The sequence below is a fragment of the Larus michahellis genome, chromosome Z (genome assembly GCF_964199755.1).
Source record: "Larus michahellis chromosome Z, bLarMic1.1, whole genome shotgun sequence".
Taxonomy (NCBI): Eukaryota; Metazoa; Chordata; class Aves; order Charadriiformes; family Laridae; genus Larus; species Larus michahellis.
In genome coordinates this window covers 28316517-28328856 of record NC_133930.1, presented here as the reverse complement: position 1 = coordinate 28328856, position 12340 = coordinate 28316517, and the positions used below count along the sequence as shown (strand labels likewise).

Genomic DNA, 12340 nt, shown 5'->3' with positions numbered 1-12340 from the left:
TGTTCCTTTCCTAATATGTCTAACAATTTGTTTTGAATATGATTGATCATCAGTCTCTGCCTTTAAGTACTGCATTTAGCTGGTCTCGTAACCTCAAGATCTCATGTGAGTGTAGCTCAGACTCGTGTCGCTTTCTAGAATGACCTTAATAAACTGGCTGGGTATTGACCCAGCACATAAAATAGCCAACCCGGCACATAAAACTGCCTCCCCATCACATGTCCATATGCTTCTTTACACTGAAGCTTAAATCCAAATGCAAGTTACTGAGCACTGATATTTACAAATACCTGCTGCTGGGTATTATGCAAGAAGCATGACTGAAAAACTGTACAACCACCAACTGGATGGCACTGGCACAGTACATGGACTGATTCTTCAGTCATGCTCACTACATAACATCCGGCAGCACGTAAAGCAGTAATCTAGGATTTTCTTATCCAGGACGGTCTCCAAAGAAGTAGTGTGCATAATAGGACTGTCCTTAGTAAGGATTTTTCAGTATGTGCTACTTTAAAAGATAAGTGACAAGATTGGCATGCAGCATATAGGATGGTAAAGTTTAACAACAGCCCTTTGTTGCTGGTAGAGCTCACTTTATGATAGTATATGGAGTTCAAGAGAAAGTTCACTCCTAAGAAATTGATTTTATTGCAGGGAATTCCACTGTGTGTTAAGAATGTAACTATTGATCCTGATCATCATCCCAATCAAAGTGATTTTCTATGTAACCGTACCTATGCTGCAGGATGCCGTAAAGTTCAGGCCTAAGATTTTGCATGTCACTCAAATTTTCGTGGAAAGCTGCTGTTGAAAACGTGAGGATGGGTTTGATATTTGTGTAATGGTAGATTGTTGCAGCACTGCAGCAGTTCCTTCACATCCAGATGTAGCAGTAAATAAGGGACTGCTGTATAGCTTTGAAAATGTGGAAGATGGGAACTTTTCTATGAAATGTAAAAGTGAACCCAACTCTCCTTCCATTATAGCATGGTGTCTGTCCCTGTGAAAGATATTTTTCTATCTTCTGTGGAATAAAAACCTTCAGCTCTGATCATGCAGCTTTTATCTCACTGTTTACCCTGCTGTTCATCCTTACAGATAGCAACACACTGCAAAAAATACCAAGTTCACATCTTTCTTCAGATCATAAAGCAGACTGCTTACTTGTATCAAGTAAATAGATGCACAAAGTAGTTTTTCTTAAACGTAGTCCTGTAGCATGTTACTGTTTAGAATTACGGTACCCATGCTTACTACTGTTATCAAAAGAGAAAGATCCAGATCTAGCAGTCTTGGGACTTTTAAAGAAATTTTGATTACGAAAGGGGTCCAGAAGTTTTCTCTCTGTTGGCATCGGCACCTTGGCAAGCTTTGCGTGCACTGAGACTTTGGGAGAACGCTGCTAGAAAGCAAGGAACTACTAAACCTACCAGGGAGGTACAGTACATGATGGACTAAAGCTATAGTCAGTTACCAATGATTGTAATACCAGAACTGCTTATCTTCCATGCAAGTATCTTTGATAAAAGTAGTTGAAACTTTGTAATGCATAAGGAATCACACTGACTTATATTGATATGAGTAATACAAATTTGGCTGTCTTGTTCACCCTAATTATTTTTTTTTCTAATGAAATTCTATAGCACTGCAAACTTCTGAACTACACTTTTCCTAACCATTTGGCTTTCATGGAAGTCTTTAATGAGCATAAATTTGATGTAAGTTGATGAATTCATCAGGTTCTTAGGGATGACTTGAATGTCATCTCTATGCCTTACCAAGTATCTTACAGAACGAAGGCCAAATGACATCAGTACTAAGGTGGAAGCAGGTGAGATTTTTTCATACCAGAACCCACAGGGTTTCTGTGAAGGGGAAAGGAGGACCTTGAACACCCAGCACAGAGCTTCTTACTTTTTGTATCTTGTATAAAGCTTTGTGCTGACAGAGCTGTAGATGAAGTCTGGATAAAGCGCTTACCACGCCTTTGCAGAGGAGAGCAAGCTGCAGCCCCTCACATCAGTGTTTTTAGTCAATAACGAAAACCTAACAGCTGTCTTGGGCACCAAATCATCTCCTTAAGGTAGAAGAGGAACTGTTTGGGGTCCCAGGAAGAGCCCAGTGGGGCTGACTCTCCTGTGAAGAAGAGACTCTCAATACAAACTGGTCACAGGTGGCACTTGAGCGGCTCTGTGTTCTGGTCCAGCAGTCAACATCACCCCTGCTGGCTAATAACCTACATCAGGTTAATGATGGGTCTGGAAACTCAACAGTCATCGAAGAAGACAAAGGGTTGAAGTGAACGCTTTCTCTGGCCTCTTTGGCTTTAGATGGCTGCCGCGGGACCTGTGGAATGCAGCGTGGATGCAGGCGGGTGGGTAAGCTGGGCCTTGCCAGCACAGCTGCCGCCAGGCCCAGCCACTGCCTGCGCTGAGGGACCCCACGCCACCGGCCTGCGGCCAGGCCTGGGTGTGCGGCCCCTTTGCACGGCACCAGTCTCTCCTCCTCCTCCCCCTCCCTGCATGGCAGCACTCGCTGCAGCCGTTCTCCGGCCGTTATGCGTATGCCTGAGGGGATTTCACTCAACATTTCCCAGCCCCGACTCTCTGCAATCATTGTTCGTATTCCCACAGACCGGGCTCTCTCCCCTCACGGGATGGCACCACGCCCTTCCCCGTCCGCTGGTGCTGCCGGACTGTGGCCGAGCTCTCCGCCCGGCCGGCTACGGGGCCTGGGGATAGGCCGCCGGGTCAGGGTGGCAGCTGGGGCTGACGGGCCGGGGGACAGGCCGCCCCCACCGAGGCCCGACCGCGGCAGCGGCACTCACCCCTCCGCGCCTGCGCGGGGAGGACACACACGCTACGCGCCTGCGCGGGGCCAGCGGCGGCCGGCGGCGGCGGCGCGCATGCGCGGCGCGGGGGGCGGTGGAGCCGTGTGGAGGGAGGCGGTTGCACCGTAACGGGAAGGGCGGCGCGCCGCGGCGGCGCCCCTTTCCTTCGGCGGCTGAGGCGGCCGGGGCCGGGCTCAGGCTCGCCGGTGGCCCGGCGCGATGATGGCGTACTTCGTGGAGAGCTTCTGGGTAGGGAAGTTCGCCGCGGGCCGGTTCCGCCGCGTCGCGGGGGGAACGGGCAGGGCAGGGCAGGGCAGGGTAGGGTAGGGTAGGGTAGGGTAGGGTGCAGCCGGGGTCCCCCGCTGCGGGAGCAGCCTTGGCTCTTACGCCATCCCCGGGACTGGGCCGGGGCCTTGCCGCGGCGGGAATGGTGGCCGCCGCCCGCCCCGCTCCTGCGCCCGCCGGCGCTGGCTTCGGCCGGGCTGGGCCGTGGGGGAAGCCGGGTACCTGCCTGCGCCCGGGCAGCCCGCGGTGGGGCGAGGGGACTGCCGCCACCCCCGGCCCGGCCCGGCCCGGCCCGGCCCGGCGCCTCCCGCGGAGCTCCGGGGTCCGTCGGGGACGGGCGGCGAGGGAGAGGGGCTGGCGGCAGCCGTGGGGGCGGTGGGATGAGGGGTGCGGGAGAAGGGAAGGGGACCCTGGGGTGGTGGGGGTGGTGGTGTCGGTCTGGCAGGCACCGGGCTGTGGATGGGGCTGCGGTCGGATCCCTCCGGACAATGCAGGTTGTTCGGGGGAAGTGCAACGGAGGGTGAGAAGGCGAGGCTGTCCCCCTCGGAGCTCGGTGCTTTTGTACCCATGGCTTGTCCCTCTGTGTGTGTGTGTCTGCATGTCAGAAGGTACAGCAGCCAGTTGGGGAAACAACAGGCTCTCCAGTCCACTTTAGAAACAGTTTATAAGTCCTCTCTGCGCAGATATATGTGGTTTTTAAATGGGTGGGCCATACGGAGAAAAAAAAATAAAATACGGGTTCGGAGTATTATTGAGCCTTGCATGAAATGACATCCATTGTGACCTGTAGCTGGTCTGAAACATGAAAGTGTGTGTTTTCTGTATTCGTCCGGCTGTTTACAATGCTGCAACTTCTTTGCCGCATGTTTAATTTTTAATGTGCATCTCCACCAACTAATAGGGGAAACATAAAAATGGTTATTTATTGAAATGGAAACAAAAAAAGAAGGGAAAATATCTTTTAGAAGTCTGCTTTTTCTGTCTAAGCAACAGTTATCCTTAATGTTTAAGGAAAACTAATTTTACAAATACAATATACTATTCTTGAATATAAGCATAGCTCAAGCCAGGTTTCATGTTTTGTTTGCATGATTGGCTTTTGCATCATTTAATTTTGACTCTTAAGTTTTGCTTTCAACACATTATTAAAGCTTAATGGTAAACAAGATATTAGATTTGCTCTCTTGATATGCAAATTTGCTTAATTTGAAGCCACAGTGTGGGAGATCAGTACTGAAAGAATATCTGCAAATTTTTTATCTTTCATAAAAAGTACAGTTTATATTAATATAAAAAGTCACATTTTCAGTGGGAAAGTTACTGTCTACTCCTGAAATTAAAGTGAAAAGTTTTTTTCTTTAGCTATCTCAACTGAAATCAAACACTTTTCTGTTTAACTACGTTACGTACTATGGTATGTTCATTTAACTGTTTGTCTAATCAGTTTTATTTTATTTTGTTAGTAAGTCAATAATTTTGTTAAATCACTGAAGGCAGTGGGCCATTCCGTTCTCTATCTGTGTCTTCGCAAATGCAGCCAGCAAATATGAGGTAGTAGACATCTACCCAAACTTCCCATTCTGTCTTTCTGCTCTGTAAAGTCTCTGCTTTGTAGCTCTTTTGGCAAAACTCCTGGTGTGGGTCAGCAATGAGTGCCAGAAGAAGGAGGTTTTCTTCTGTTGGTGCAGGTTATTCTCCTACCTCCAAAAATAACACAAAGTAGGACAACAAGCGTATTCTTCTTTGTCTCGCAGTGATGACAAAGACATTAGACAGGGTCTTAAACTTGCAAAACTTGGCTGAGAAACCTTTATGATACCATGGACAGGGTTTTATTTTCTGTAGAAGTAAAATAAAAAGGAATGGGGACTGCCTCTTTGGTGTTGTGAATGAATATCTTTCAAGATCAACTGTATTGTCTAAATAAGATATATTTTTAAAAGTATTTTTAAAAGAAAGAAAATATTTCTCTGTATCCTCAGAACCAAGCATAAGGTTCTGAGGTTTGTACATTTTGAATCATTAGCCTTCTCCATTTCTACTAACTTTTCAGGATAGGTTATTGTTCAGAACGGTTACTGCAGTGCTTTGGAAGACTTGGGATGCAAATTATGTATGCTTTGAAATGTGGTGAGAAAGTTAAGATGGGAATTAGAAGATTGCTGTTAAAATGCACTGTCTAAAAATAACAACCACAAATCTATAAGTAGAAAGAAAGGTGGTATTGTGTAGAACTTTAGAAGAATTTTCTTCTGTTTCTTGCTTTTGCCTTGCCCTTCTAGATAACACTAGAAGGGAAAATGTTTTTTCCACCTATGGAGTACAATAATTGCTTTCTAAAGCGCTGATGTGAAAATTAATCCAAAACATAATTAATATTTAATTATTTAATGTACATGCTGTCATCAATTTGCAGCTGAAATTATGCATTGGAAATGGAAGTCTGGATCTTAAGCTGTAGGATGCTCTCTTCTGATTTGGTAATTGGCTGTAACTGATAGGAAAAGATGTCAGAAACTTGAGGGACTTAACTGATTTCTTCAGAAAAGGGAATGATGTATATGTGAATGTGTAAGAATTTCTTACACACTGTTTAGGCTGCTGTCTTTTAAGAACTTCCTAAAAGTGCTCATGTGAACAAAAATCTTAGCTTCTTTATTGTAAAAGTTTATTATGAGGTTTTCGTCTTGTACTGCTTTTAAAAAGTGTCTGAATAGTTGCAGTTTTTAAAATTTATTTAATTTTTTTTAGAGAATGTAAGAAAAGGGGATGTTTTATGGGCCTGCCATCTGTTGAGTGCTTCTAAGAGATCACTGAGAGATAAACAAGACTATTTTCAGGAATGTAGAAAGCTGAAATATAGAGACCTGTACTGTCACCTGAAAAATATCACTATCACTTGTAAAATGTAGGTGTCTGCTAATGGAGGGTACCGCTCTAGAGTAGCAGTTTTCAAAGTCAGTAGGATAGTTACTTTTTTGTGGTATCAAAAATTTCGAACAAGTAGTACAGGCTATAAATGGCTTTGATTCTTATGACTGAGTTTTAGGCATTCGAGTCATGTGGCCAAACATTCCCAACTCCTAATTAGGATGTTGTCATAAAACATTTGGTACTTGCTGCTATGTGTGTGGTACATCAAAACAACAATGTAATTTAAAGGGAACAGTTTCATAAGTTATTTGCATTATACATAGCTACATTTTGTCACTTTGAGTACACTCATACTGGTACAGTAGAATAAAAAGCATTTGTTATCATTGACTTACTGTTTTCTTAACACTGCTTAGGAAGTGTTTCATAAGTTTTGACATTGTATTTGAAATGACCGCTGCAGGTGAAGTTTTGTTAATTCTCAGTCTATTAAACTATGTCAAGTCAACAAAAATAAGCCTGGCCACTTCTAGTCAGTTAGTGTTTGATTAAACCATTGGAAGTTCTTTGTATAGCTGAAACTGGCTTCTGTGTAATGCTGTGCTTGGAATTTTGGGGATATAACAATGTGTGTTTAAGTTGGCTTCAACAGATTCCTTTTATTTTATCTTTTTTATCGCTTCTGTTACCTGTAGCTTCTGAGAAGGGCTGTGAGGAGGATTTCTTTCTTTTCAAGTGCTTTTGTAACATGTAAGGGCTGGCAGTGTCCAGGGTTAATAATCTTAGCTTTGTGAAGAGGCTTGCTCTGGTTCAGTGTAAGACGTATTGTCTTACGCACTCGTACGATGTGAGTGACACGGAGACTTGTCATGCTTCCATCTGGATTTCCATTCATATGTTTACGCAGTGCTACTCTTCTGCTTGGCATACAGTTGGATGCTCAGTTTCAGGAGAGCTGTTGTGCAATATTTGCTTAGTCTCCTCCCTCTGTGTGTGTGCATCTAGCATGAGTTGGCAACTTTCCATCTTTTTGTTCAAAAAAATATTTTTAATTGTCTAGATATAGAGGAAAATATATGTCCTTCCTCGTATGCGCAGAGCTTCTCTGGAGCTGATCTTTATTGAAGCTGGAAGGAGGAAATTGAAATTGCCAGGTTGCTTTTGTGTTCAGCCTTCTCAGAACTTTCAGAACCGAAGATGATGTGTTGCCTGTATAAACATTGGGTGACTGCTTTTTTCCGTGTTTTGGTGTGCTTGACTTTCTGTAGTGCTTTCAGACACTCAGAATTTGAAATTTACTGATAGCTAGCTTTCAAAAATGTAACACTGTGATGTTAATCACAGGAGTATTTTCCTGTATACAGGGCCCATTAAATTAAATAATTCCCTAAGTGGAAAGGATGAAACACGTTACTTCTTTAAAACTGCAAGAAGGAGTAACAGTTTAAAGAAAATGACAGCATTGTTTTTTAGGGCGTCTAAAATGAGTTTACATATGCCTGGAATTAGGAGAATGCTTATTTCTTTATTTCTTTAAAGAAATGCTTTTTTCTTTAATGTGTTACTCTTTCATGAATGAATGAAAAGTTGACAGTACAAATGTACAAACCATAATGAATAGTGTATGTCTTTCTACATTTGTGGGTAAAGAAAAGATTGCTTTTGGTTAATATTTGGAACTTTCATTTTAGAATTACAAGAATGAACACCCAGTCTCTTTTGTTCTGTTCTGTTAACATTTGTAAATTAATTGTTAAAATAGGATATTTTTTTAGCTGCATAAATCAAATCTTGTAGTTGCTGAACATTTGTACCTAGTTTAAGCAAATACTGAATTTCACCTATATGAGGGAGTTGGGCTCCCCCACCCTCTATTAATGGATGGTCTACAGTTACTACTTGGCATATTGGTGCAACTCTGGAATTTTCTTGATGCAATTTTTTTTTTACAAAAAAGACTTTGATGCTGTTACGATTTATCTGTATTAGAATTCTTGTATGCATGTTCTGTTGATCAGGGATGTGGTTTTTCCATACTCATATCTGGCAGAGGAGCACAACCACTAATTCAAGTGTAAAACTCTGTAGGACAGCTTCCCTGGACCTGACCAAAACAAGAGGCAAAGGACACAAAATTTTCTATTCTTGCTCCCAAAATTGAAACGATTCTATTTCCCACATTTAGTCTTTTCTAGACTTCTCCTATTTAGCATTTGTCTCACAAGGTGGAGGGATGTTGGTCATATTTCATTGATATACCATGCTTGCCAAAGGCAAAGTTTTAAGATTTAACTAGGATTTGGAAACTTAATTTGGAGATTATCCAGTTTTCATTTTGTGGCAATTTGAAGTCAGTTGGGGACCTAAACTTTTTTATGGTTAAAAAGCAATCCTGTATTTAAGTTGGAGTACCACTTCCAAGTGTTACAGTTTGAATATTTGTCACCCTGTTTCCTGGAGAATAAGTTGTGTGTTAGGTGTGCTATTTTAAAAAGAGTATTAGGCAGATTATGATTTAAATTGTTTATAATCAAAAGTATGGTTTTCTCAGTCTGTTCCACTTCTTTGTAATGTGCTGATGGGGTCATATTTAAATGGTTGAAGGAATGATCATACGTGCTTAGCCACTGCTTGAAATGACGGTATTTCACTTATTGTCAAATGTTTCTCTACTTGCTGAAGTTACTTAGAAAAAGTCAAACTTTGTCTGAATTTCTCTCGTCAAGCTCCTGAAGTTTGACCAACATCAAAATGTGTTTAAGAACTGCATGAGCCCTTTATTATCTGTATGCTTAGTTTTGCTGTGAAAACATTATTTGCAGCTGTCCTTTTGTTGCTTCTTGCACTAATTATAAAAGTAGTGTGTATCTGGACAGTCATGGGAACTTTAGAGTCACTTTAATAATTGAGAAACATTTGTTTATACTGGGTAAAAAGACAATGCTATAATAGAGAGTATTAACTTTTTACACTAATAGATGTTAATGTTCAACAGTTTTAGTCCAATCGAAACAGAGCTTATACTCATAGAATTTGATTAGAAATGTAGGACATAAATACTGCTGCACATTGCCCAGAAATTTCTGGCTGCTTTACCAAATGTAGGTTTTAAATTCAGAATCATCTTTATATGCAACAAACGAACTTGAAAATTTTCACAGTCTATTAAGTAGTTCAGTAAAACAGAGTTCCTGTAATCTGTTTCCTGTTATGCACAAGTCATGGAAATGCTGAATTCTGACTTCACATTTGCTGACAGGGTTACTTTCATTTCCATGAGAAAATCATTGCAGTTAGTTCTTGATGAAGGGAAATGGAAGGACTGTTTGCTCTTGCTTTCTGTGACTTAATTTATTTTGTATGCAAAGTTGATCAGTAATGCCTTATTGTAGGCTTATTTAAGTGTTTACTTCTATTTGAAGTCTTGTTTCCTCTTATGACTTGCTGTCAGGAGACATCTATAGTACATACACAGAGCTCTCTTATGGATGTGTAGAATGGAAACTCAACAACACCACCAGCTCGTGAAGAGAGAGTTTTGTTAGCTCTAGGGGAGGAGAAAACTGCTAATGAACTTCGAAGTAAATAAATGGAGCCTCTGCAGAGAGGGGACCATTTACATTTTGCATTCTCATACACAGTTTTGCGGTTGTTTTCTGTTGAGTAATGACAGGATCATCCTCAACAAATAGTGTTTTACCTGCAAAATTACATTTAGAATGGTCTTTTCAAACTAGTCTGGAAGTCAGTTGCTAACAAACTAGCCTGGAACCTGATGTCATGTGTGACCATGGAGGTTCCTCTTTCTCCAAGATGCAACTTCTAGAAGAATCTGCTTCTGAATTCACTGTCGGTCTGTCATAGCAGTGGATGGTAATTGGTTCCGAATGGGAGTGGAAGGTCTCATTAGTTCCCTCTGCTATGTGCTGCATTTATTTATTTTTAAGTAGGCCAGTACTGGGCTTTTAGTGATCCCAGCTATGACTGTGCCACCAGGAAGGAGCAGGTGAAAACACTTAATGAAGAAAAATTGGCTAGACACACAATTTCCATGTACAGAATTTTATACAATGTGTGTGGGGAGGGAGAGTGTTGAGGAAAAACAACCAAAACACAAATAAACAGTGTTGATGGCATACATGTATGTAAGAGGATATGTACTTGGGTTATGTAAATTGAACTTCTTTTTCTCTTAGCCACAACATACATCTCTATCTTTATCCTAAATACAGAGCCTTAACTCTGATATTTATTGTATGAATTATAATTTTACATAGGTAGACATATGTTGAATTATAATTTGACATAGGTACACATATGTCTCCAAACACGAGTAGAAGATAACTTTATAGAATTGTCATCAGGTTAATCATCAGAATCATTGATCATGTAAGTTATTGAACACTTCTGAAGTCTAGATGTATGTGCTTATAGGTAGAGCCTGATATTGGTAAAATAGTCATTATATTCACAAGTGAAAACATATAGTTTAGTTGTGCCAAGCTAAAACCACATAGTCAAATCTGGGAGCCTGCTTTGGAATTGCTGCTTTGTTTAATCCTGAATGTATTTTTCACATAGCCTCTTATTCTCTAATTAAACTATTGGTAATGTAGTAAATTAATGTATTAAAGTGTATTAAATTAATGAAATTAATGTATTAAAAATGTTACTTTCAGGGGACTTTTTTAATTGAGGAAAGTATCTGTTTTGTTCCTTTGTTGTGCTTTCTGCTATTCGATGTGAAGTTAGGAACAAGAGTAGGACTGATTAGAAAGCTTTATTTAACTGGAAAGATTAGTTACTTTGCAGTAACCTTCAGTTGCAATTAGAGAACAAGATGATGATGGGAATTAGTTGTTCTGGCTCATTCTATTCTCTAAAGGTTTGCAAAGTTACATTTCTGGTAGATTATCAACCATCAGGAAGGCTGCAGCCAGAGACTGGGTCATGGCGATGCTACCCTTCCTGTGGCAGGAAATCTGTGGAGCTCCAGTATAGAAAAATCCCCATAAAAGCTCCCATTATGAAAAGTTCAGAAGCAGTCTGTGTTCAGCATATTTTGATCAATGTATTGCTTTAGCTAGAAGAAACACCTGAAGGCAAAGGGAAAGAACATTTCATAAAGGAGAATTTTATTAGTGTTTCTGGAAGAAATACCTAACACTTATTTGTAAATGTTTATCTACAAATTTGGGTACAGTAACAATTTTGGAGTAGTTAAATAAGAATTTTATTTTGTATTCTAATTGAAAATATCAGTGAGGCCTTAATTATAGAGTTAATCTGGTGTTTTTGTAATGTGGTGGCATTCAGGGTTTATATTGAGTAAATACAGAAAGTTATTAAGATACCTATTGGAGCATCAGTAGTCAAAATTATTGTGGGCGTCAAACTACAAGAAAAAATGGTTAGATAGGAGTGAAAAGGGAGTGAAACTGTTTAGACTGGTACTTGAAAAAGTATGACAACATTTCAAAAAAATAAATTACATTCCCTACTAATTTGTGTTCTTATCCTTCTTTTATTTTGCAAACTTATAAAAGCCTTACTCTGTAGATAGTCCTTTTGGAGTTTGGTGTATTTTCATGTATTCAGTTTAGTTCTGCCTGTACTTTTTACAGACCTTTCTGCAATTGCACTTACACTAAACTGATTTCAGGTTGCAGCTTACTACAACCTTAGGAGCTGTGATTTTATAGGTGTTTTTTCCTTTTGTTTGTTTGGTTTTGTTTTCCCTGTACTTGGAAGAAGTAAAGCAAATAATCCTGGCTAGTAATCTGAATCAAATTGCCTTCCATGGTCTGTTATTTGCAAATATATGTGTCTATTCATGGTGTACTTTAAGGCAACTTGTTATATTATTGACTGATGTATTATCCAATGCAGTTAACTCTTCACAGAAGTGGGCCTACTACCGTGGCAGCTGCAAAGCTCTTCCATCCACCCGTGGCTGCTTCCACTTGCTTAAGCTGGCAGATCCCTACATGCCTTCTCCTTCCCCTCACCTCGTCCGCTGAGCAATGCAGCTGTTCATGTCCTGATAGTGATATGGATCACTGATCTTTATTTTTATTTGCCAGCTTTATTTTTCAGCAGTACACTAATTAGGTACACCTTTTAGTTCCCTGATTAGGTACACCTTGTGGCTGCACAAACAGTTTTTCCAAAACTGAAAGGACAGAAATGTTTGGAGGGGTGTATGACCAAATCCTCAGGCTCCTCACTGGAGATGCAGAGCTGCTGTTGTGAAAAGTCTGTGATTTTGACGATGTGAATGTCCTTGACTACATCCAGAGGAGGGCAAAAAAAATGGTGAAAGGCCTGGAAAGCATGTCCTTTGAGGAG

The 12340-nt window shown here is 40.8% G+C and overlaps 1 protein-coding gene across 4 annotated transcripts in view; it reads left to right on the top strand.

Moving 5' to 3' along the window:
- The first annotated feature begins 2888 nt into the window (after positions 1-2888).
- FCHO2 (FCH and mu domain containing endocytic adaptor 2) overlaps positions 2889-12340 on the top strand; it is a 94026-nt gene continuing 84574 nt past the window's right edge. For all 4 annotated transcript variants that reach the window (XM_074569286.1, XM_074569283.1, XM_074569285.1 and 1 more), the window contains exon 1: positions 2889-3082. In XM_074569286.1, the coding sequence (XP_074425387.1) occupies positions 3053-3082 (30 nt within the window). In that variant the 5' untranslated portion in view covers positions 2889-3052. The remainder of the gene's footprint in view (positions 3083-12340) is intronic.